Source organism: Bombina bombina, chromosome 11 (assembly GCF_027579735.1).
Source record: "Bombina bombina isolate aBomBom1 chromosome 11, aBomBom1.pri, whole genome shotgun sequence".
Taxonomy (NCBI): Eukaryota; Metazoa; Chordata; class Amphibia; order Anura; family Bombinatoridae; genus Bombina; species Bombina bombina.
In genome coordinates, this window is record NC_069509.1 from 93,865,211 (window position 1) to 93,887,853 (window position 22,643).

At 39.6% G+C, this 22,643-nt stretch overlaps 1 protein-coding gene across 1 annotated transcript in view; it reads left to right on the forward strand.

The window, feature by feature from the left end:
- The first annotated feature begins 21,131 nt into the window (after positions 1 to 21,131).
- Positions 21,132 to 22,643, forward strand: part of LOC128641688 (myotubularin-related protein 13-like) — a 60,806-nt gene continuing 59,294 nt past the window's right edge. The window contains exon 1 of the mRNA XM_053694220.1: positions 21,132 to 21,341. Within this exon, the coding sequence (XP_053550195.1) occupies positions 21,132 to 21,341 (210 nt within the window). The remainder of the gene's footprint in view (positions 21,342 to 22,643) is intronic.

Sequence of the window (22,643 nt, forward strand, 5' to 3'; positions counted from 1 at the left end):
AGGATAGAGCTAAGTAAAATGGAGAGAGAATGCCATATCTGTTTTACCCCATCACAGTCCCACCACATGTGTTTAAAGGTGCCTATGTTCCCACATCCCCTGTAGCATAAGTTGGATGCCGCCTGTGACATATGAGAGGTAATATTTGGTGTGAGGTACCAGCGAAATGCTATTTTGAGAGTATTTTCACGTAGATCTGCACTGATCAACCCTCTTCCCATGGAGCTAAATATATTCTCCCATGTGTGTTTATCATATCTGACATTAATGTCTTCTTCCCACCTCTGCATCAAAGTTGTTTTAGGGGCATTGGGGTCTTTCTGTAGCGCTATGTACATAATAGAGATTGTACGTTTAGGCCTGGATGTTAGTGAGTATATGTTTTCCAGTGTTGTGGGGGAAGAGGCTCTCTCATTGCCCATATATTTACGGATGGAGGAGGACAACTGTAAATATTGAAACCACCTTATCTTCATCGGAGTCAGTTTATCTTGAATCTGAGTGTAGGTCATAAGTGTATTATTGAGTAAGGCATCCGCAACTCTATACAGCCCTTTATTTGCCCATTTATCTATAATGGTATAAAGTTCTTGAGGCATAATTTTCCTAAGTGGGATCATCACTGATCTCGGAGGTAGTATGTTGTGGTGATCTGTTATCCATTTTTTAACTTGTTTGGTGGATGCATGGATTGGTGATCTATATATAAGTGTATTACTTGTTTGGTCCTTCCATAACATGTCGTCTGCATTTGGTAGTCCCTCCATCCCCGCCTCTAACTTGGGCCAGATAATGTCCCCTTGTCTCCTCCCCAGTAGTATTGTTTGAGATATTCTAGCTGCCTTGTAATAGTCAATTAGGTTTGGGACACCTACCCCTCCCAGAGTTTTGTGTTGTGTCAGAACCACTGAAGGGATTCTTGCTTTTTTGCTACCCCTAACATAGGCTATTAGTTCCTTTTGTAGTGTGGATAATTCTAAAACCGGGATAGGTAGAGGTAGTGTGCGGAATAGGTAAAGTAACCGTGGGAAAACATTCATTTTGACTGCGGTAAGTCGGCCATACCAAGAAAAAGTATGTCTTCTCCAACTCTGGAGGTCCTTTCTTATAGTTTTAAATAACGGAGTATAATTGTACTTATACAGTTGGTTGTATTGAGATGTTAGCTGGATCCCCAGGTACCTAAGAGAGTGTTTCACCCATTTAAACTCAAAGTTAAGCTCTATGGTTTTTTTTGTATGGGGGGGTAAAGCTATTGGTAATGCCTCGCATTTCTCAAGATTGATTTTATATCCCGATATCTGTGAGAATCTATCGAGGAGGTTGTATAAATTCGGGAGAGACAACAGGGGTTTCGTAACGGTGACCAAAATGTCATCTGCAAAGAGGGTGAGTTTGTATTCTTGATTTGCTATAGTGGCGCCGGCGATATCCGGGGATAGTCTTATTCTAGCTGCTAGGGGCTCTATGCATAGAGCAAATATCAGGGGGGACAGAGGGCATCCCTGTCTTGTCCCATTCCTTATGGGAAAAGGTTTAGATCTATATCCTGCCGATACAACCTGTGCAGTGGGGCTAGAGTAAATTGCCTGAATTGCTTTAATAAAGGGACCATCAAACCCCATGTGCCGCAGTACCATCATCATGTATCTCCAGTCTATCCTATCAAACGCCTTCTCCGCATCCAAAGATAGGAGCAGAGAAGGCGTTTCCTTCTTTCCCAGGTGTTCTATAATATTTATCATTCTTCTTATGTTATCCGGGGCCTCCCTATTTGCTATAAATCCCACCTGGTCCGGATGGACAAGTGAGGGCAATATAGTTTTTAAGCGATTGGCCAATATCTTGGTGAATATCTTCAGATCCTGATTTATGAGCGATATAGGGCGATAACTGGCGCAGAGTTTGGGATTTTTCCCTGTTTTAGGAATGACCACAATTTTAGCCCCCAGTAATTCCTTTGGTATTTCCCGGCCCTCTAAGAAATGATTACAGAATTTCGTGAGATGAGTTAATAATGTTGTACGAAATAGCTTATAATAATCCCCCGGGAAGCCGTCCGGTCCCGCTGCCTTTCCCACTTTCAATTCTTTTATAACCTGTATAACCTCTATTGGAGATACGGGGGCATTTAAGATAATTTTGTCCTCATCTGAGATAACCGGAAGATGTGCATCAGTCAAAAAGTTATGTGTGTCTTTTGTAATAGATGGTGAGTGTTTAGTTTTGTGACCATCATAGAGTTGGCCATAGTACCTTGCGAATTCATCTACTATCTCCTGAGGAGATGATGTTGTATCTCCATTGGCTAGCTGTAGGAAGGGAATAGCCATGGCTCTATTTCTTTCCTGTAGTTTATGTGCCAAATATCTGTCTGGTTTATTGGCAAATATGAAATATTGTACTTTCAGTTTATGTAGTGTTTTAGTGGCATTTGTAGTCAGTAAGTTAGCTAATGTGGTTCTTTTTGCCTGTAATGTTCTTAAGGTATTGTCACTATGTGTAAGCCTGTGTGACTTCTCTAAAGTGGCTATCTCTTGGTGGAGTGTAGATATCTGTTTTCGACATTGTCTGGTATGTGCCGCCTTCCCTTGCATTAGTATTCCCCTAAGATATGCTTTGTGGGCCGCCCATGTGTATAAAGGGTTGGAGGTGGTATCTATATTTATGTCCCAGTACTCTTTGAGATATTTCAGGACCTGGTCCTGTGCTAGGGGCTGCTGGAAATATTGTGGGTCATAAGACCACGACTTTTCCCGCTTATGATCTTGTATCCCATCTAAAGATAGCGTCAGTATGGAGTGGTCAGACCAAACGCAGGGGTATATTTCAGAAGATAGTAAGATCGGGTGAAAGATTTGGCTGGTATAGATATAGTCAATTCTTGTATAAGATTTATGTGCAGCGGAATAATAGGTGGTGTCGTTTGTGGTTCCATATAAGGCCTGCCAGGAATCTATAAGAGTGTGGGATGCCAGGTGTTCCTGAATGTGCTTTATATCCCGGTTGTGTTGCTGTTTTTTATGTGATAAAGTCTCTCGACTGGGTGTCTGGATCGGAGATAAGTTAATGTTAAAATCTCCAGCTACTATAATCCTAATTTGGGACCACTGAGTTAGAAGATGCGATATATGGGCAAAGAATTCTGTCTGTTTCGTATTAGGTGCATATATATTGCAGAGTACTATGTCTGTGTTATCAATTTGACCTTTAACTATTAAATATCTCCCCTCCTCATCTGTGGTTATGGATTCAAGTTCAAAGTTAAGGACCGAGTGAATCAAAATGGAAACTCCTCTTTTTTTGGTAGAGGCTGTGGCATGGTAATGTTGCTGAAAGTGTCTGGACCAATATTTAGGAACCTGATTGTTAAGAAAGTGAGTCTCCTGTAGGAAGAGAATATTAGCTTTGATATTTATATATTGGTTCATTGCCACTCGTCTCTTTACATCCGTATTCAGGCCTCTCACATTATGAGAAATTAATTTAATTTTAGGGGCCATCTAAGTGGATATAGGATGTATCATAAATATATTGGGATATAGTTTGAGAAGATGTATGCATCTGGAATTTCTCTGACCGGGGTAAGCCTCTGACCATTCTACAACTGTGTCATCTGGGCGTGTGTGATGTGCTACAACATTATGTGGCTCTAAAAGGGGATTGTAGTGAGTAGTGTGAGTACAATAACAAATTAGTGAATTAACCATAGAAAAAAAACATAATAATTCCCTCACTTGAGGGCAAGGTAATAAGATAAATAACCTTAACATTTTAAGTTTAAGTAACTGTGCAAGTGTTATAACTATGCAATAGAGAACAAAAACAATGGGCGTGAGCCCTGTCTCTTCTACAGGCACATGGTAACTGCAGTTCATCTTTCTCCCAACTCCCTGCTTTACCCCATTACCTGCAGAGTTTTTCATATATAACCTGATGGTCTATACAGGGAGTCCGGTAGTATACCTATTAAGCTTACAAAACTTCCATAGCTGGTAGCATGGCTACCACCTACTCATTAGAGAGTCACATAAAAAGGTACTTCATGTGAGATAGCTATGTTCCTCCTGCATTTGTCGACTTGTGGCTTTCATTTCTTTTCTCTTCCAGAGATAGAGAAAAACAAAAGGATTTCCCAGAAGGAAGCTGTGTTTCACTTATTCTTAGAACGTTTCGTACTGACTGTTTTCCATCTAGGAATGGTGTTTGATCTCAGAAATGCCTGGGGTTCCAGTTGTAGGGCTGAGACCGGCGGATCAGGCATTTTTGGTGTTTCTAGCCCCAGTCGTTGGCATAAATCAGGGATGTCTGCCGCTTCCTTGATAGTCACAGTTAAGTTGTCCTTCAAGATATACAGAGCGAAAGGGAACCCCCATTTGTATTGAATCTGTTGTTTCCTCAATAGCTGAGTTAAGGGGCGAAAAGAGTTCCGCCTTTGGAGAGTCCTAAAAGATAGGTCTTGATAGAATTGAACAACTGACCCCTGGAATTTGAACGTAGGAGCATTTCTAGCTGCTGAGAGTATTAGCTCTTTGTCTTGGAAGAGCAGCATCTTCACTATTACATCTCGCGGTGGAGCCTCCCCCTTAGGTTTAGCCCTCAGAGCTCTGTGAGCTCTTTCCATAGTAAAATCACTATTTCCCTTATTTCCAGTTATGCTTCTGAAGAGTTGTTGTAGATAGGTAGGTAGCTCCTTACCATCCACTGTCTCCGGGATACCTTTTAGCCTTAGATTGCTTCTTCTACTCCTGTTCTCCAGATCTTCAATCTTGTCTTGCATCTCTATGAGCAGTTGGTGATGTGAGGCAATGGTTTGTGAAAGTCCATTCATATCCTCCGTAATTGCTTCTGTATGTTCTTCAATTGTATCCATTCTACCTCCTAGTTCTGCTATATCAGACCTGATCTCTGTTAGACTAGCTGTAACTGCTGTGTGCATGGAATCAATTTTAGTCCATAATTTATCAAAGCTAGCTGATATATCTTGTTTTGAAACCAAAGATTGCAGGTCTGCTTTAGTTACTGGGGTCTGATCTGTGTTTGATACTGCAGATTCTGAATCTGAGTCCATTTCTTCTGGGATCTCAGCGTCTGGTTGGTCTATCTGTTTTATTGTTTTGGAAGGCTTGAAGTATGTGTTCAAAGATGTAGGCTTGTTTCTTTTGTCTAAGGAGGATTTCCTGGCAGACATTTCGGGAGACCTGTGAAAAAACCCCAGGTTCTCACTATGAAATAATGTAGTGGATCAAGGAGCAGGTGTCAATAGGGTTATAATCTGTTTGGTGAAAAAAAAGGAAACTCGTGAGGTTCTTAAAAGTTGGAGGGGGAGGCTCTCACCGCGCTATCTCTGACTAGAAATGCATAAGGATTGTCACGGTGGTTTTGATATAATACTGGTGTTCTCTGTCCCGCTTTGGATGCTATTTTCCGGGATACATGTCCCCAGATACCTTCGTATGACTCATGTTAACAGACTAGCAGGGTATCAGTCCACACTTGCACAGCATAAGGTCAGCGGCTAAAAGTTCGGCATATTTTTAGACTGCAGTCACACCAAATTTAGCTTCGATAGCTACAGGTTATTTGGACAAGGAGAAAAAAACAGCCGTATGGGCTCTCAATTGTCTGTAGCTTGTTTGTAAATCACCTAAGTGAATAAAGGCTGCGTGGTTTAGAAAAGATTACTGTCCTGTATCAAAAGCTGCAAGACAAGATGGCCTCCTTTCCCGCCACTGGCAGTCCTGCTAAAGTATAGTGTTAATCCTCCAATTGGCCTTATAAACCCAAGAGGGTGACAATTCAGCAGCAAAGTGTCCCAAAGGATATAGTCAGCTAACTGGATGTGTGCAGCTAATTTCCTTCTGTTACATTTTAGGAGATAGGCCCGGAGTGTTTAAAACTTATTTCTGTCAATAGATATGTTCAATCTCACCATTAGTAGTCTCCTGGGGTCTCCCTTTATAGCACTCCTGTAATCGGATGGGTCACTCGTTTCTTTTTCCCTCTTTTTAGGGCTGGAGGTTCCGGGGTAGGCCGCAGCCGCGGCCTTTCCTAGAAATCTGCTGGTTCTCGTTTGTGGATATATCGGAAATCGGCAGGTATCCACTCCAAAGTTGTACCGGAAAGTCCCTGTTAGTATATCTATCACCTAGTGGGCTTTTGACGGTGATATTCCTCAAATAAAAGTGTAAAACTGGTGTTATTTGTCACTTTCTGTGCAGAGCTAAACAGAAGTGCTGCTTCTCTCTTTGCTGGCAAACTCCCGTGTCTAGAGCAGCAATTTTAAAGGGACAGTCTAGTCCAAAATAAACTTTCATTATTCAGATAGGGCATGCAATTTTAAACAACTTTCCAATTTACGTTTATCACCAATTTTGCTTTGTTCTCTTGGTATTCTTAGTTAAAAGCTAAGCCTAGGAGGTTCATATGCTAATTTCTTAGACCTTGAAGGCCGCCTCTAAGCTAAATGCATTTGACAGTTTTTTACCACTAGAGGGTGTTTGTTCATGTGAATCATATAGATAACACTGTGCACACGCACATGGAGTTACCTAGGAGTATGCTCTGATTGGCTTAAATGCAAGTCTGTCAAAAGAACTGAAATAAGGGGGCAGTCTGTAGAGGCTTAGATACAAGATAATCACAGAGGTAAAAAGTATATTAATATAGCACTGTTGATTATGTAAAACTAGGGAATGGGTAATTAAGGGATTATCTATATTTTGAAACAATAACAATTCTGGTGTAGACTGTCCCTTTAAGCAACTTTCTAATTTATTCCTATTATCAATTTTTCTTTGTTCTCTTGCTATCTTTATTTAAATAGCAGGAATGTAAAGATTAAGAGCCAGCCATTTTTTTGGTTCAGAACCTGGATTATGCTTGCTTATTGGTTTGCTGAATGTAGCCACCAATAAGCAAGCACTATCCAGGGTGCTGAACCTAAAATGGGCCAGCTCCTAAGCTTTAAATTCCTGCTTTTTAAATAAAGATAGCAAGAAAACAAAGAAAAATTGATAGGAGTAAGCTAGAAAGTTGCTGCTCTATTTAAATCATGAATGAAAGAAATGTGGGTTTAGTGTCCTTCTTAAAGTCCCTTTATTTTTTAGTCAGCTTTTTACAGATATGCTGCATCACTTTCACGTACTTCAACTTTGGGGTATAATGTCCCTTTAAGCACAGAAAAATGTAGGGTATATTTGTAACTTATTTCTCCAACATTGGTGTGTCCGGTCCACGGCGTCATCCTTACTTGTGGGATATTCTCTTCCCCAACAGGAAATGGCAAAGAGTCCCAGCAAAGCTGGTCACATGATCCCTCCTAAGCTCCGCCCACCCCAGTAATTCTCTTTGCCGTTGCACAGGCAACATCTCCACGGAGATGGTTAAGAGTTTTTTGTAGTTTTATTCTTCTATCAAGTGTTTGTTATTTTAAAATAGTGCTGGTATGTACTATTTACTCTGAAACAGAAAAGGATGAAGATTTCTGTTTGTAAGAGGAAGATGATTTTTAGCAGACAGTAACTAAAATCGATTGCTGTTTCCACACAGGACTGTTGAGATGAAGTAACTTCAGTTGGGGGAAACAGTTAGCAGTCTTTTCTGCTTAAGGTATGACTAGCCATATTTCTAACAAGACCATGTAATGCTGGAAGGCTGTCATTTCCCCTCATGGGGACCGGTAAGCCATTTTCTTAGTTAAACATAAAAGAATAAAGGGCTTCAAAAAGGGCTTAAAAACTGGTAGACATTTTTCTGGGCTAAAACAATTGCTTTACTAGGCATATTATGCAGATTCTAACTAATTATTGGTATTATAATCTTGGGGAACATTTAGAAAAACGGCAGGCACTGTGTTGGACACCTTTTTCAGATGGGGGCCTTTCTAGTTATAGACAGAGCCTCATTCTGGGACTGTATAGGGGTTAAATGTAAAAACGGCTCCGGTTCCGTTAATTTAAGGGTTAAAGCTCTGAAATTTGGTGTGCAATACTTTTAATGCTTTAAGACACTGTGGTGAAATTTTGGTGAACAATTCCTTCATACTTTTTCACATATTCAGTAATAAAGTGTTTTCAGTTTGAAATTTAAAGTGACAGTAACGGTTTTATTTTAAAACGTTTTTTGTGCTTTGTTGACAAGTTTAAGCCTGTTTAACATGTCTGTACCATCAGATAAGCTATGTTCTATATGTATGAAAGCCAATGTGTCTTCCCATTCAAATTTATGTGATAATTGTGCCATAGTGTCCAAACAAAGTAAGGACAGTAATGCAACAGATAATGATATTGCCCAAGATGATTCCTCAAATGAGGGGAGTAAACATGATACTACATCATCCCCTACTGTGTCTACACCAGTTATGCCCACACAGGAGGCCCCTAGTACATCTAGTGCGCCAATACTTATTACCATGCAACAATTAACGGCTGTAATGGATAACTCCATAGCAAATCTTTTATCCAAAATGCCTACTTATCAGAGAAAGCGCGATTGCTCTGTTTTAAACACTGAAGAGCAAGAGGACGCTGATGATAACTGTTCTGACATACCCTCACACCAATCTCAAGGGGCCATGAGGGAGGTTTTGTCTGATGGAGAAATTTCAGATTCAGGAAAAATTTCTCATCAAGCTGAACCTGATGTTGTGACATTTAAATTTAAATTAGAACATCTCCGCGCACTGCTTAAGGAGGTGTTATCTACTCTGGATGATTGTGACAATTTGGTCATTCCAGAGAAATTATGTAAGATGGACAAGTTCCTAGAGGTTCCGGTGCCCCCCGACGCTTTTCCTATACCCAAGCGGGTGGCGGACATAGTAAATAAAGAGTGGGAAAGGCCCGGATACCTTTTGTTCCCCCCCCTATATTTAAGAAATTATTTCCTATAGTCGACCCCAGAAAGGACTTATGGCAGACAGTCCCCAAGGTCGAGGGGGCGGTTTCTACTCTAAACAAACGCACTACTATTCCTATCGAAGATAGTTGTGCTTTCTAAGATCCTATGGATAAGAAATTAGAGGGTTTGCTTAAAAAGATTTTTGTACAGCAAGGTTACCTTCTACAACCAATTTCATGCATTGTTCCTGTCACTACGGCAGCGTGTTTCTGGTTCGAGGAACTATAAAAATCGCTCAGTAAAGAATCTTCGTATGAGGAGGTTATGGACAGAGTTCAAGCACTTAAATTGGCTAACTCTTTTGTTTTAGATGCCGCTTTGCAATTAGCTAGATTAGCGGCGAAAAATTCAGGGTTTGCTGTCGTGGCGCGCAGAGTGCTTTGGCTAAAGTCTTGGTCAGCGGATGTGTCTTCCAAGACAAAATTGCTTAACATTCCTTTCAAAGGTAAAACATTATTTGGACCTGATTTGAAAGAGATTATTTCAGACTGGGGGGAAAGGGCCACGCCCTCCCACAGGATAGGTCTTTTAAGGCTAATAATAAGCCTAATTTTCGTCCCTTTCGCAGAAACGGACCAGTCTCTAATTCTGTATCCTCTAAGCAAGAGGGTAATACTTCACAACCCAAACCAGCCTGGAAAACAATGCAAGGCTGGAACAAGGGTAAGCAGGTCAAGAAGCCTACCACTGCTACCAAAACAGCATGAAGGGATAGCCCCCGATCCGGGACCGGATCTAGTGGGGGGCAGACTTTCTCTCTTTGCTCAGGCTTGGGCAAGAGATGTTCAGGATCCTTGGGCGCTAGAAATAGTTTCTCAAGGTTATCTCCTGGAATTCAAGGAACTACCCCCAAGGGGAAGGTTCCACAGGTCTCAATTATCTTCAAACCAAATAAAGAGACAGGCATTCTTACATTGTGTAGAAGACCTGTTAAAGATGGGAGTGATACATCCAGTTCCAATAAGAGAACAAGGAATGGGATTTTATTCCAATCTGTTCATAGTTCCCAAAAAAGATGGAACATTCAGACCAATTTTGGATCTAAAGATCCTAAACAAATTTCTCAGGGTACCATCGTTCAAAATGGAAACTATTCGAACGATCCTACCTACTATCCAGGAAAATCAATTTATGACTACGTGGATTTAAAGGATGCGTACCTACATATTCCTATCCACAAGGAACATCATCAGTTCCTAAGGTTCGCTTTTCTGGACAAGCATTACCAGTTTATGGCACTTCCATTTGGATTAGCCACTGCTCCAAGGATTTTCACAAAGGTACTAGGGTCCCTTCTAGCGGTTCTAAGACCAAGGGGCATTGCAGTAGTACCTTACTTGGACGACATCCTGATTCAAGCGTCGTCCCTGTCAAAAGCAAAGGCTCATACGGACATCGTCCTAGCCTTTCTCAGATCTCACGGATGGAAGGTGAACAAAGAAAAAAGTTCTCTGTCCCCGTCAACAAGAGTTCCCTTCTTGGGAACAATAATAGATTCCTTAGAAATGAGGATTTTTCTGACAGAGGTCAGAAAATCAAAACTTCTAAGCTCTTGTCAAGTACTTCATTCTGTTCCTCGTCCTTCCATAGCGCAGTGCATGGAAGTAATAGGATTGATGGTTGCAACAATGGACATAGTTCCTTTTGCACGAATTCATCTAAGACCATTACAACTGTGCATGCTCAGACAGTGGAATGGGGATTATACAGACTTGTCTCCGACGATTCAAGTAGATCAAAAGACCAGAGATTCACTCCGTTGGTGGCTGACCCTGGACAATCTGTCACAGGGAATGAGCTTCCGCAGACCAGAGTGGGTCATTGTCACGACCGACGCCAGCCTAGTGGGCTGGGGCGTGGTCTGGGAATCCCTGAAAGCTCAGGGTCTATGGTCTCGGGAAGAGTCTCTTCTCCCGATAAACATTCTGGAACTGAGAGCGATATTCAATGCTCTCAGAGCTTGGCCTCAACTAGCAAAGGCCAAATTCATAAGGTTTCAGTCAGACAACATGACGACCGTTGCATATATCAATCATCAGGGGGGAACAAGGACTTCCCTGGCGATGAAAGAAGTGACCAAGATAATTCAATGGGCGGAGGATCACTCCTGCCACTTGTCTGCGATCCACATCCCAGGAGTGGAAAATTGGGAGTCGTCAGACATTCCATCCGGGGGAGTGGGAACTCCATCCGGAAATCTTTGCCCAAATAACTCAATTATGGGGCATTCCAGACATGGATCTGATGGCGTCTCGTCAGAACTTCAAGGTTCCTTGCTACGGGTCCAGATCCAGGGATCCCAAGGCGACCCTAGTAGATGCACTAGTAGCACCTTGGACCTTCAACCTAGCTTATGTATTCCCACCGTTTCCTCTCATCCCCAGGCTGGTAGCCAGGATCAATCAAGAGAGGGCCTCGGTGATCTTGATAGCTCCTGCGTGGCCACGCAGGACTTGGTATGCAGACCTGGTGAATATGTCATCGGCTCCACCATGGAAGCTACCTTTGAGACAGGACCTTCTTGTTCAGGGTCCATTCGAACATCCGAATCTGGTTTCCCTCCAACTGACGGCTTGGAGATTGAACGCTTGATTTTATCAAAGCGTGGGTTTTCAGATTCTGTAATAGATACTCTGATTCAGGCTAGAAAGCCTGTAACTAGAAAAATTTACCATAAAATATGGAAAAAATATATCTGTTGGTGTGAATCTAAAGGATTCCCATGGAACAAGATAAAAAATTCCTAAGATTCTATCCTTTCTACAAGAAGGTTTGGAGAAAGGATTATCTGCAAGTTCTCTGAAGGGACAGATCTCTGCTTTATCTGTTTTACTTCACAAAAGACTGGCAGCTGTGCCAGATGTTCAAGCATTTGTTCAGGCTCTGGTTAGGATCAAGCCTGTTTACAGACCTTTGACTCCTCCCTGGAGTCTAAATCTAGTTCTTTCAGTTCTTCAAGGGGCTCCGTTTGAACCCTTACATTCCGTAGATATTAAGTTATTATCTTGGAAAGTTTTGTTTTTGGTTGCAATTTCTTCTGCTAGAAGAGTTTCAGAGTTATCTGCTCTGCAGTGTTCTCCGCCCTATCTGGTGTTCCATGCAGATAAGGTGGTTTTGCGTACTAAGCCTGGTTTTCTTCCGAAAGTTGTTTCCAACAAAAATATTAACCAGGAGATAGTTGTACCTTCTTTGTGTCCGAATCCAGTTTCAAAGAAGGAACGTTTGTTACACAATTTGGACGTAGTCCGTGCTCTAAAATTCTATTTAGAGGCTACTAAAGATTTCAGACAAACATCTTCCTTGTTTGTTGTTTATTCTGGTAAAAGGAGAGGTCAAAAAGCGACTTCTACCTCTCTTTCCTTTTGGCTTAAAAGCATTATCCGATTGGCTTATGAGACTGCCGGACGGCAGCCTCCTGAAAGAATCACAGCTCACTCCACTAGGGCTGTGGCTTCCACATGGGCCTTCAAGAACGAGGCTTCTGTTGACCAGATATGTAAGGCAGCGACTTGGTCTTCACTGCACACTTTTGCCAAATTTTACAAATTTGATACTTTTGCTTCTTCGGAGGCTATTTTTGGGAGAAAGGTTTTGCAAGCCGTGGTGCCTTCCATTTAGGTGACCTGATTTGCTCCCTCCCTTCATCCGTGTCCTAAAGCTTTGTTATTAATTCCCACAAGTAAGGATGACGCCGTGGACCGGACACACCAATGTTGGAGAAAACAGAATTTATGCTTACCTGATAAATTACTTTCTCCAACGGTGTGTCCGGTCCACGGCCCGCCCTGGTTTTTTAATCAGGTCTGATGAATTATTTTCTCTAACTACAGTCACCACGGTATCATATGGTTTCTCCTATATATATTTCCTCCTGTCCGTCGGTCGAATGACTGGGGTGGGCGGAGCCTAGGAGGGATCATGTGACCAGCTTTGCTGGGACTCTTTGCCATTTCCTGTTGGGGAAGAGAATATCCCACAAGTAAGGATGACGCCGTGGACCGGACACACCGTTGGAGAAAGTAATTTATCAGGTAAGCATAAATTCTGTTTTTGCCTGTGTTTCTTGGAATGTTTTGCTACAAATTATGTTTTTTCCCCCACTCCCTAATCTCAGAGAGACTGGAGAGCGTGCATGCATGTTACATTTTACCTAAGCCTGCTACGTGCGGCAGTTTCTCTCAACTCCAGTCCTCAGGACCCTTACTCAGGCCAGAGTTTCATTATATCTTAAGTAAAGCAAAGGTGAAATAATCAGCTGATGGGTAAGAGCTGGTTAGTAACCATGGTAACTGAACAGCTGATTATTTTACCTGTGCTCTAGTTAAGATATAATGAATATCTGACCTGTTAAGACGAGGCGCTAGCGACAAATCCTACACCTTATCCGATTCGTTGTGCATACAGTGACCTCACAGAGACATGAACCAATCAGATCATGAATTAACGGCAATGAGCAGATATACGCTCCAGAAAATTCTATTCTAATCAGAGCCTCGGGCGCCGCTACCTCCTCTGGGTACCTAACCATGGGTCCCACCCCCCACAGCGTGTTTTTAAAGGTTCTCGGACAGAATACGTGTGCGACGGATAATAATCTGTCAGACTAATGTCAGTCAGATAACAGTCCGGTCTGTCCGAGAACCTTTAAAAGCAAGTTGTGGGAGGTGGGACCCATGGTTAGGTTCCCAGAGGCGCCCAAGGCTCTGATAAGAACAGAACTCTCTGGAGCGTATCTGCCCTCGGGTGTTAATGCATGAACTGATTGGTCCATGTCTCTGTGAGGTCACCGGATGCACAACCAATCGGATAAGGCGTAGGGTTTAGCGCTAGCGCCTAGTCTGTTAAGGGTCCTGAGGACTGGATTTGAGAAACACTGTGCTAAAGAATTCACTAAGTGGTCTCTTCCGCCTGTCTAGCTTCACCAGTCTCTTCAGACTCAACAGTTTCTATCATATGCAACTGGAGCTCCTCCCAATCGCTCCAATTATTAAAGGGACATAAACACCTAGTAATGATTGCATTCTTGTAATAAATTAACATGTTAGGTTAATGATAACATGTTTTGGATGCATTAAAGGGACAGTCTAACCCCATTCCCCAGTTTTGCATAACCAACACAGTTATATTAATATACTTTTTACCTCTGTGATTACCTTGTATCTAAGCCTCTGCAAACTTCCCCCTTATTTCAGTTCTTTTGACAGACTTGCATTTTAGCCAATCAGTACTGACTCCTAGGTAACTTCACATGCGTGAGCTCAATGTTATCTATATGACATACATGAACTAACGCCCTCTAGTGGTAAAAAACTGTCAAAATGCATTCAGATTAGAGGCGGCATTCAAGGTCTAAGAAATTAGCATATGAGCCTACCTAGCTTTAGCTACCAAGAGAACAAAGCAAAATTGGTGATAAAAGTAAATTGGAACGTTGTTTAAATGACATGCCCTATCTGAATCATGAAACTTTAATTTTGACTAGACTGTCCCTTTAAAGGGACAGTGTACTGAATCATTCATTCCCCCTTAATGTGTTTCGAATGACTTGCTATACCAGCTGCAGACATTAAAATTTATAGGTAATTGTTCCTTTAGGTTTATTGTGTATATGAAATAGCTGTTTCAGATAATTGAAACCACAACTCAATACAATGGACTGAGATTGTAGGGAGAGCAGACCTCATTACCTTATCTGTTTAATTGTATACACAAAGTCATCTCCGCGGTCTAGCAAAATTGCGCTCGTGTGCAATGGTGATTACCTGCGGGTAATTTCGCCTCGCCACAGGCGAGCTAAGGCATACAGGGCCGCCTCAGCTTTGATAAATCTAGCCCTTAGGGTGCAATAAGCTAAAGTTCTCTGTTTAGGCAAGATGATCTAAGAAATCTTGTCAGTACAGCAGTAAAGCAAATTTTTAAAACTCACATTTTACCTTGAGGGATGTTTATCTCACTATGCAGGGTTCTATATGTGAAGGAGAGACTCCTACAATACAATATAAGGTAAAAAAAAAATCCCAAAGATATTGTGTAATTTCTCTCCATGCTGGCAAGTTTTTGATTATTGGGCCCCCAGAAAGAACAATGACAAATGAACATTTTATTACCTTTCTGTCACAGCCCCCAATGAGAGCATGATTTAATCTAAACCTTGTTTACATAGTTTTTCTACAACCAGTAGTTAAGTACTAAAATAGTCAGTATGGGTGAGGATACAACAGACAAAAGCTGTTATTTCAAATGACAAAATAAGGGAGATATTTGTAAACCATTTAATACACTTCAGCAGGTAAAATAGATCATTGGGAACAAGTTTAAGTGGTGAATTACAGTACGCTGTCCCTTTAATGCCCCATTTACTCCAATTGTTTTATCAACAGCAAAACTTATTCTGTGGCTAACTGGAGGGGGAATCAAGAGGGTCAAGAGGTAGGCTCATAACAGCTCAGGAGTGCGCACATGACTTTAGTACTCTATGGCAGCAGTGTTTTGCAACATTAGTTGTAGCTTTGTTATACTAAAGATGCGTACTAAAGACGTGCACAATCCTGACCTCTTATGAGCCTACCTAGTTTGACTCTTCAATAAAAGATACAGAGAGAACAAAGCAAATTTGATAACAAAAGTAAATTGGAAAGTTGTTTAAAATTGCATGCTCTGTCTGAATCATAAAAGTTTAATTTTGACTTTACTGTCCCTTTAAGACACTCTTCTGTTGGTGGTTTTTAAAATGATCTACAACAAGCGTCTGCTGTCTAATGTAAATTTGCCCCTGATACTACTATGTTTGGGGCATTTTTTGTCCCCCCCTTGAAAAGTTTCTGCAGATGCCCATGCCCCCCCCCCCCCACCACCACTTGCCTTAATTAGATGAACCAATCTAGACTTGCTACTGTCATTTTGTTATCCAACGTTCCTTTGTTTTGCAGTTTCTTATCTGCTCCTCTCTGCTGAGGCCAGTTAGGGACAGATATGTAGCAGGATTAGGCTGAATAAGTCTGCAGTGTGCACTTCACTGTCAGAATTGGAAAACCCACAACTTTCATATTTAAAGAGACAGTCTAGTCCAAAATAAACTTTCATGATTCACATAGGGCATGTAATTTTAAACAATTTTCCAATTTACCTTTATCACCAATTTTTCTTTGTTCTCTTGAAGTTAAAAGCTAAACCTAGGAGGTTCATATGCTAATTTCTTAGACCTTGAAGGTCGCCTCTTTTCTGAATGCATTTTGAAAGTTTTTCACCACTAGAGGGCGTTAGTTCATGTGTGTCATATAGATAACACTGTGCTCACGCACGTGGAGTTACCTAGGAGCCAGTTAAAATGCAAGTCTGTCAAAAGAAGTAAAATCAGGGTGTAGTTTGCAGAAGCTTAGATACAAGATAATCACAGAGGTAAAAAGTGAAACTAGGGAATGGGTAATAAAGGGATTACCTTTCTTTTTAAACAATAAAAATTCTGGTGTAGACTGTCCCTTTAAGTTACATGAAAAGAGGGCAAAAAACTATGTATAATTAAATATTTTATATCACAATCTTAAACTGTTTTTTTATGCCTTTTATGAATAATCTGATTAGAAAACATATGCATTGGAGTAGCTGTGAGGTTCTAGAATTGTGTCCAACTCTACTCAAGAGGCCTTTCAAGGGGTTTATCCCAAAACTACTTCAGATTTGCAAAACCCTGCAAATGTTTCTTAAACAAGTGATAGCTTGAAATACTTATAGAACATATTTCTTTGCATATATATATTTTGCAATATAGTGCTTAAAGGGACATAAAACACACAACTTTTTCTTCCATGCTTTAGACAGAGCATACCATGTTAAACAACTTTCCCGTTTACTTCTTTTATCTTATTTGCTTTATTCTCTTGGTATCCTTGATTGAAAATCCTACCTAGATAGGCTCAAGAGCAGCAATACACAGAGCTAGCTTCTGATTGGTAGCTTCACATATATGCCTTTTGTGATTGTCTCACCTTGGCTCATCTAGCTCCCAGTAATGCATTGATGCTCCTTCAACAAAGGATACCAAGAGAATGAAGCAAATTTGACAAAAGAAGAAAAAAGGAAATAAATACATTTAAAAAAAAATAATAATAATATAGGTTGAAAACCTTTATCCAAACTGTTTGGGACTGGAAAAGGTTTGGATTTCAGAACAGTTTGGATTTTGGAATATTTGCATCTGTAAAATGGGACAATTCGGAGAGAGGATAGAATGAAATGTAAACAACAATATCTTATGTCATTTAGACAATATTTACATGTCACAATACAGCTTATACATGTAACCTAAAGGTCATTTATAGTATGTTTAATACTTTTGTATACATAGAACAGTACTGTATTCAGAAAGGGAATATTTGTTGTTTTTAAAGGGACAGTCTACACCAGAATTTTTGTTGTTTAAAAAGATAGATAATCCCTTTATTACCCATTCCCCAGTTTTGCATAACCAACACTGTTATATTAAAGGGACACTGAACCCAAATTTTTTCTTTCGTGATTCAAATAGAGCATGCAATTTTAAGAAACTTTCTAATTTACTCCTATTATCAATTCTTGCTATCTTTATTTGAAAAAGAAGGCATCTAAGTTTTTTGGTTCAGAACTCTGGACAGCACTTTTTTATTGGTGGATGAATTTATCCACCAATAAGCAAGAACAAACCAGGTTGTTCACCAAAAATGGGTCGGCATCTAAACTTACATTCTTGCATTTCAAATAAAGATACCAGGAGAATGAAGAACATTTGATAATAGGAGTAAATTAGAAAGTTGCTTAAAATTTCATGCTCTATCTGAATCACAAAAGAAAAAAATGTGGGTTCAGTGTCCCTTTAATACACTTTTTACCTCTGTGATTACCTTGTATCTAAGCCTCAGCAAACTGCCACCTTATTTCAGTTATTTGACAGACTTGCATTTTAGCCAATCAGTACTGACTCCTAGGTAACTTCACATGCGTGAGCTCAATGTTATCTATATGACACACATGAACTAATGCCCTCTAGTGATGAAATACTGTCAAAAGGCAGATTAGAGGCGGCCTTCAAGGTCTAAGAAATTAGCATATGATCTTATCTGCATTTCAGAACACAAAAACCAAACCAAAGACACAGGAAGTGAAGACTGTGACTTACAGGTGGGGAAATAGTAATTTTTGATAATTTTATTTAAAAAATAAAAATATTAATTAAAAAGTTTGAATTTCAGAATAAATTTGGATTTCTGGATTTGGGGATTTGTACCTGTAATAATAATAATAATAATAATAATAATAATATATATATATATATATATATATACTTATAGGTTTTTCAAGTAGTACAGATATTTTGCAATGCAGTGCTTACTATCCCTTTAAAGGGACAGTAAACACCTTGAGATTTATCTATAAAATGTTTAGTTATGAGTAATGAAACTACGTTGCAATATAATTTCATTATTATTTTGACCCCTTTTCATGTAATTTAACTCTGAAAAAAGAGCAATTTCTAATATTCAGAACTTGAAATGCATCCTGCTGACTTCTCAAGGCTAACCCTGCTTCATGTTTATCCCTAATTGTTTTTAGCTGATAACAGCTGAAAATAAATGCATTTTTTTTATAACTTTATGACTATGGCTAGCCTGTTTGTCTGCTGACTAAAGCCCAGATTGAAAAATAATTTCAGTAAAAAAAGTATGTTAATTTGTTTTAAAAAAGGGAAACTCATGTCAAAATTAAACCTGCATGATTCAGACAGAGCAGCAATTTTAAACAACTTTCCAATTTACTTCCATTAACAGAATGTGCACAGTCTTTTTATATTTACAATTTTTGAGTCACCGGCTCCTACTGAACATGTGCAAGAATTCACAGAACAAACGTATATGCATTTGTGATTGGCTGATGGCTGTCACATGATACAGGAGAGTGGAAATAGACAAATTTGAAATTTGTCAGAAAAAAACCTACTACTCATTTGAAGTTCAGACCAAGGGCTATTGCCATATCTTGTTATCATGTATTTGTAATTATGCAAATCTACTGTATTTAAGACTTGACTGATATGTTATTCTAGAACAGCACAACAGAAATATCTTGTAATTAAAAGGTGTTTACTGTACCTTTAATTCTGTGTAAGAGCAGATCATACTCATAAGATTAAGCTTCAGAAGTCCATTCAAATGTAAAGATACTCAAAAGATAATACCCAGACATCAACAACTTGGAAACATTTAAACCACTTGAAACACCCCCACATCTAGATAAGAAAAATAGGGAGTTAAGTGATTGATCTGCGCATAAAGTCGTAGCTAGCTAGGTAGATAAGGCACACACAAGATACACTTGAAAGGATTCTTCAACTGTTTGTAAATACTATTTATATGCAAGACGGCATTATACACACTATTAAGAGATAATCAATTATGAATAATCAGCAAGAAGTAGATATTTATAAAGATTTATTTTGCCACAAATGTATACAGCTGATAAGGTAGATAATATATCTTGCATCAGTTCATTTTTTATATAAGGAACTGAGTGGGAGGAATTGGAAATGTGAAAGAGAGGAAAACCAAATGAATGAACAAAAGCAGAGTAAGAAAAAAATATATAATAAATTATATTATATATATATATATATATATATATATATATATATATATATATATATATATATATATATATCAATGTAAATATTTGCATAGGTAATTAGCACATCTAGGCAAGAATCCCCAGGGATTCTTGCCTAGATGTGCTAATTTCCTATGCAAATATTTACATTGATTTAATTTTGAGCCATGGAGGATTTTAATTTCAGTTTTTTATCTCCCCCCATAATTTTAATGAATTTTCATTTAACCTTGAAAATAGCTTTATCAATGCAGCAACCAGAAATCTATCTCCTACTGATGAGTTCCAAATAGAACGAAACAGGCTGTCTAGGAGTGAGTTCTGATTTGTTGCTATAATCCTGTTGAAAGGATAACTGTGTTAAAACAGTATTTTTGAAGCAAAAAAACTGAGAATTTGCATATCTAATTTGCATAACTTACCCAGAATTCTCTTGTGCATTGGTAGCATTGTATATGAGTTATTTCTGGGGAAAAAGCAATCAGGGATTCTTGCCTAGATGTGCTAATTTCCTATGCAAATATTTAATTTTGAGACATGGAGGATTTTAATTTCAGTTTTTTATCTCCCCCCATAATTTTAATGAATTATATATATATATATATATATATATATATATATATATATATATATATATATATATATATATATATATTAGTAAAGAAGAAAATATAATGTTTGCAATAAATGCAAATTAAAAGAAAAGTGACAGTCAAAATTAAAGGGAAATGAAACCCCAATTTTTCTTTCATGATTCAGATAGAGCATACAATTTTAAAGGGAGACTAAACAAAAACTGTATACTACATAATTATAAACCTTCATATATAAGAATAATTTTGCAATGGAAACTGCAGCTGTATTTTGTCAAATGAGTATATTGTTTTATGTTTATTCTTTTCCCTGATTTCCCTGTCCCCCAGAAAAAAAGAACTCCTGCTAACCAATCACAAACTAATATTCAGATATAGCACAAACTCTGTTTGCACATGTGCTGGTTGGGGTAGCCTGCACACTTGTATTCCCTTAAAGGGACACTATACACCAATTTTCATATAACTGCATGAAATAGACACTACTATAAAGAAGACTATGCACATATACTGATCTACAAATCCAGTATAAAACCTTTTAAAAACTTTTTTAAAAGTTCCCAGTTTAGCATAGTTGGAAAGGTTAGGCTGGGACACCAACTGAAATAGGCTGGAAAGCTAAAAGAGCAGACACTCCCCTCCCGTGCATATGAAAAGACCCTTACGAGACTGAAAGCTTATTCTGTATCCCTGACAAATAATTTCCAGCACCCAGGGGTCCTGGACGGATTAATACCATTCCCTCTGAAACAGAGAAAGTCTGTCCCCCAGGTCGGGGGCAAACCCATCATGCTGACTTGTTGTCTTGGGAGGACTTCTTGGGCTGATTGATTTTATTCCACTCCTGGGTTGGCATCCAGGTTACCCTGGGGGCCACAGTCTTATGCTTAGATTTCTTATCCTGAGGTAGGAAAGCTACTTTTCCACCTGTGGCTGTGGCTATAATGGAGTCCAGACCCGGACTAAACAGGGACTTGCCCATGAAAGACAAGTCTAGAATTAGAAATGTTATCCACAGACCACAACTTAAGCCACAAGTCTAGCCAGAACCGAAAAGCTAGAGTTATTAGTGTTAATGCGAATAATTTACAGGATGACATCCCTGATGAAGACATTTGCCAGCCTTATGGATTGTATCTGATCCTGGATCTCCTCCAGGCGAGTTTCCACAGTAATCAGATTGCTAAGGATTCACACCAGAACTTGGATGCTCCTGTGAGTGCAGCTATTCCCACTTCTGGTTGAAACAGGATGCTAGACTTGAGAAGCAGTCTTCTGATATGTCCCTCAAGCTTTCTGTCTAAGAGATCCTTAAAGGACGTGCTGTCCTCACTTGACCAATGTGCATATAGCGCAATCCACCTTAGGGACACTGTTCCAAACCTCTGAGTGGGTATCTGGAATGGGGAATAATCTCTTAAATGCCGCTGAAGGGGCAAAATGAGTCACTGGCTTCTCCCACTCCTTAGAGATGATCTCAGCAATAGCTGTGTTGCTAATGGCCTCCCACAGGACTACTGCACAGTGGTTCTGAAGTGGAAATGGTTTGAAAGTGCTGCCTCCGGCAGGAATCAGTGTTGCCGCCCACCACTGCGTCCTATATAAAAACATAGCCTGTGGTCTGTAGTAAAACAATTAGCCCACTGTGGGCAGCCTGCACTATATCAGTTTAAGTGACCGGGAATCTGGAAACAAGTGCAGCCGTATTGAGATCACCTAAGTGTGACTATGAATAAGTATTATAAAGTCCACCACGGTACGACACAATGCTTATCATTTACCTGCATGTTAACGAGCCTAGGCATAGCCCTCTCAGCTTTATGCGACTATGGCTGGAACTCCGGTACTCCGGTCTGTTTATGGCAGGTTCAAAGGGGATAGGAATGTGCACAGACCACACATCCTAGTGCAGGGACAAGACTTACACCACCTCTTTATTAGACAAGTTGCCATGAAAGAGGGGATACCTTATCTATCATGAGTCTGTAATTTAGTGTGAAACACACCGCGTTATCAGACTTAGGTTAAACTGGAAAGAAGCCTGGGAGACCCAGTGTCAACCAGTATTATATATACCAATACTCTATTGAGATTTTTATGTATATATGATCCCTGGCTCTACTGAGCCAATCCATGTTAAACTTCATTTCTACTTTTACAGAGCACCTCTCTCTGCCTACCTCAATGATACGAGGCAAAGAACTACTGGAGGGTAGGGGAAGTGGGAGGGATATTTATAGTCTTGTTTTAAAGGACCAGTCAACACAGTAGATTTGCATAATCAACAAATTCAAGATAACAAGACAATGCAATCGCACTTAGTCTGAACTTCAAATGAGTAGTAGATTTTTTTTCTGGCAATTTTAAAAGTTATGCCATTTTCCACTCCCCCTGTACCATGTGACAGCCATCAGCCATTCACAAATGCATACACGTACCATGTGACAGCCATCAGCCATTCACAAATGCATACACACTTATTCTTGTACATGCTCAGTAGTAGTTTAAATATAAAAA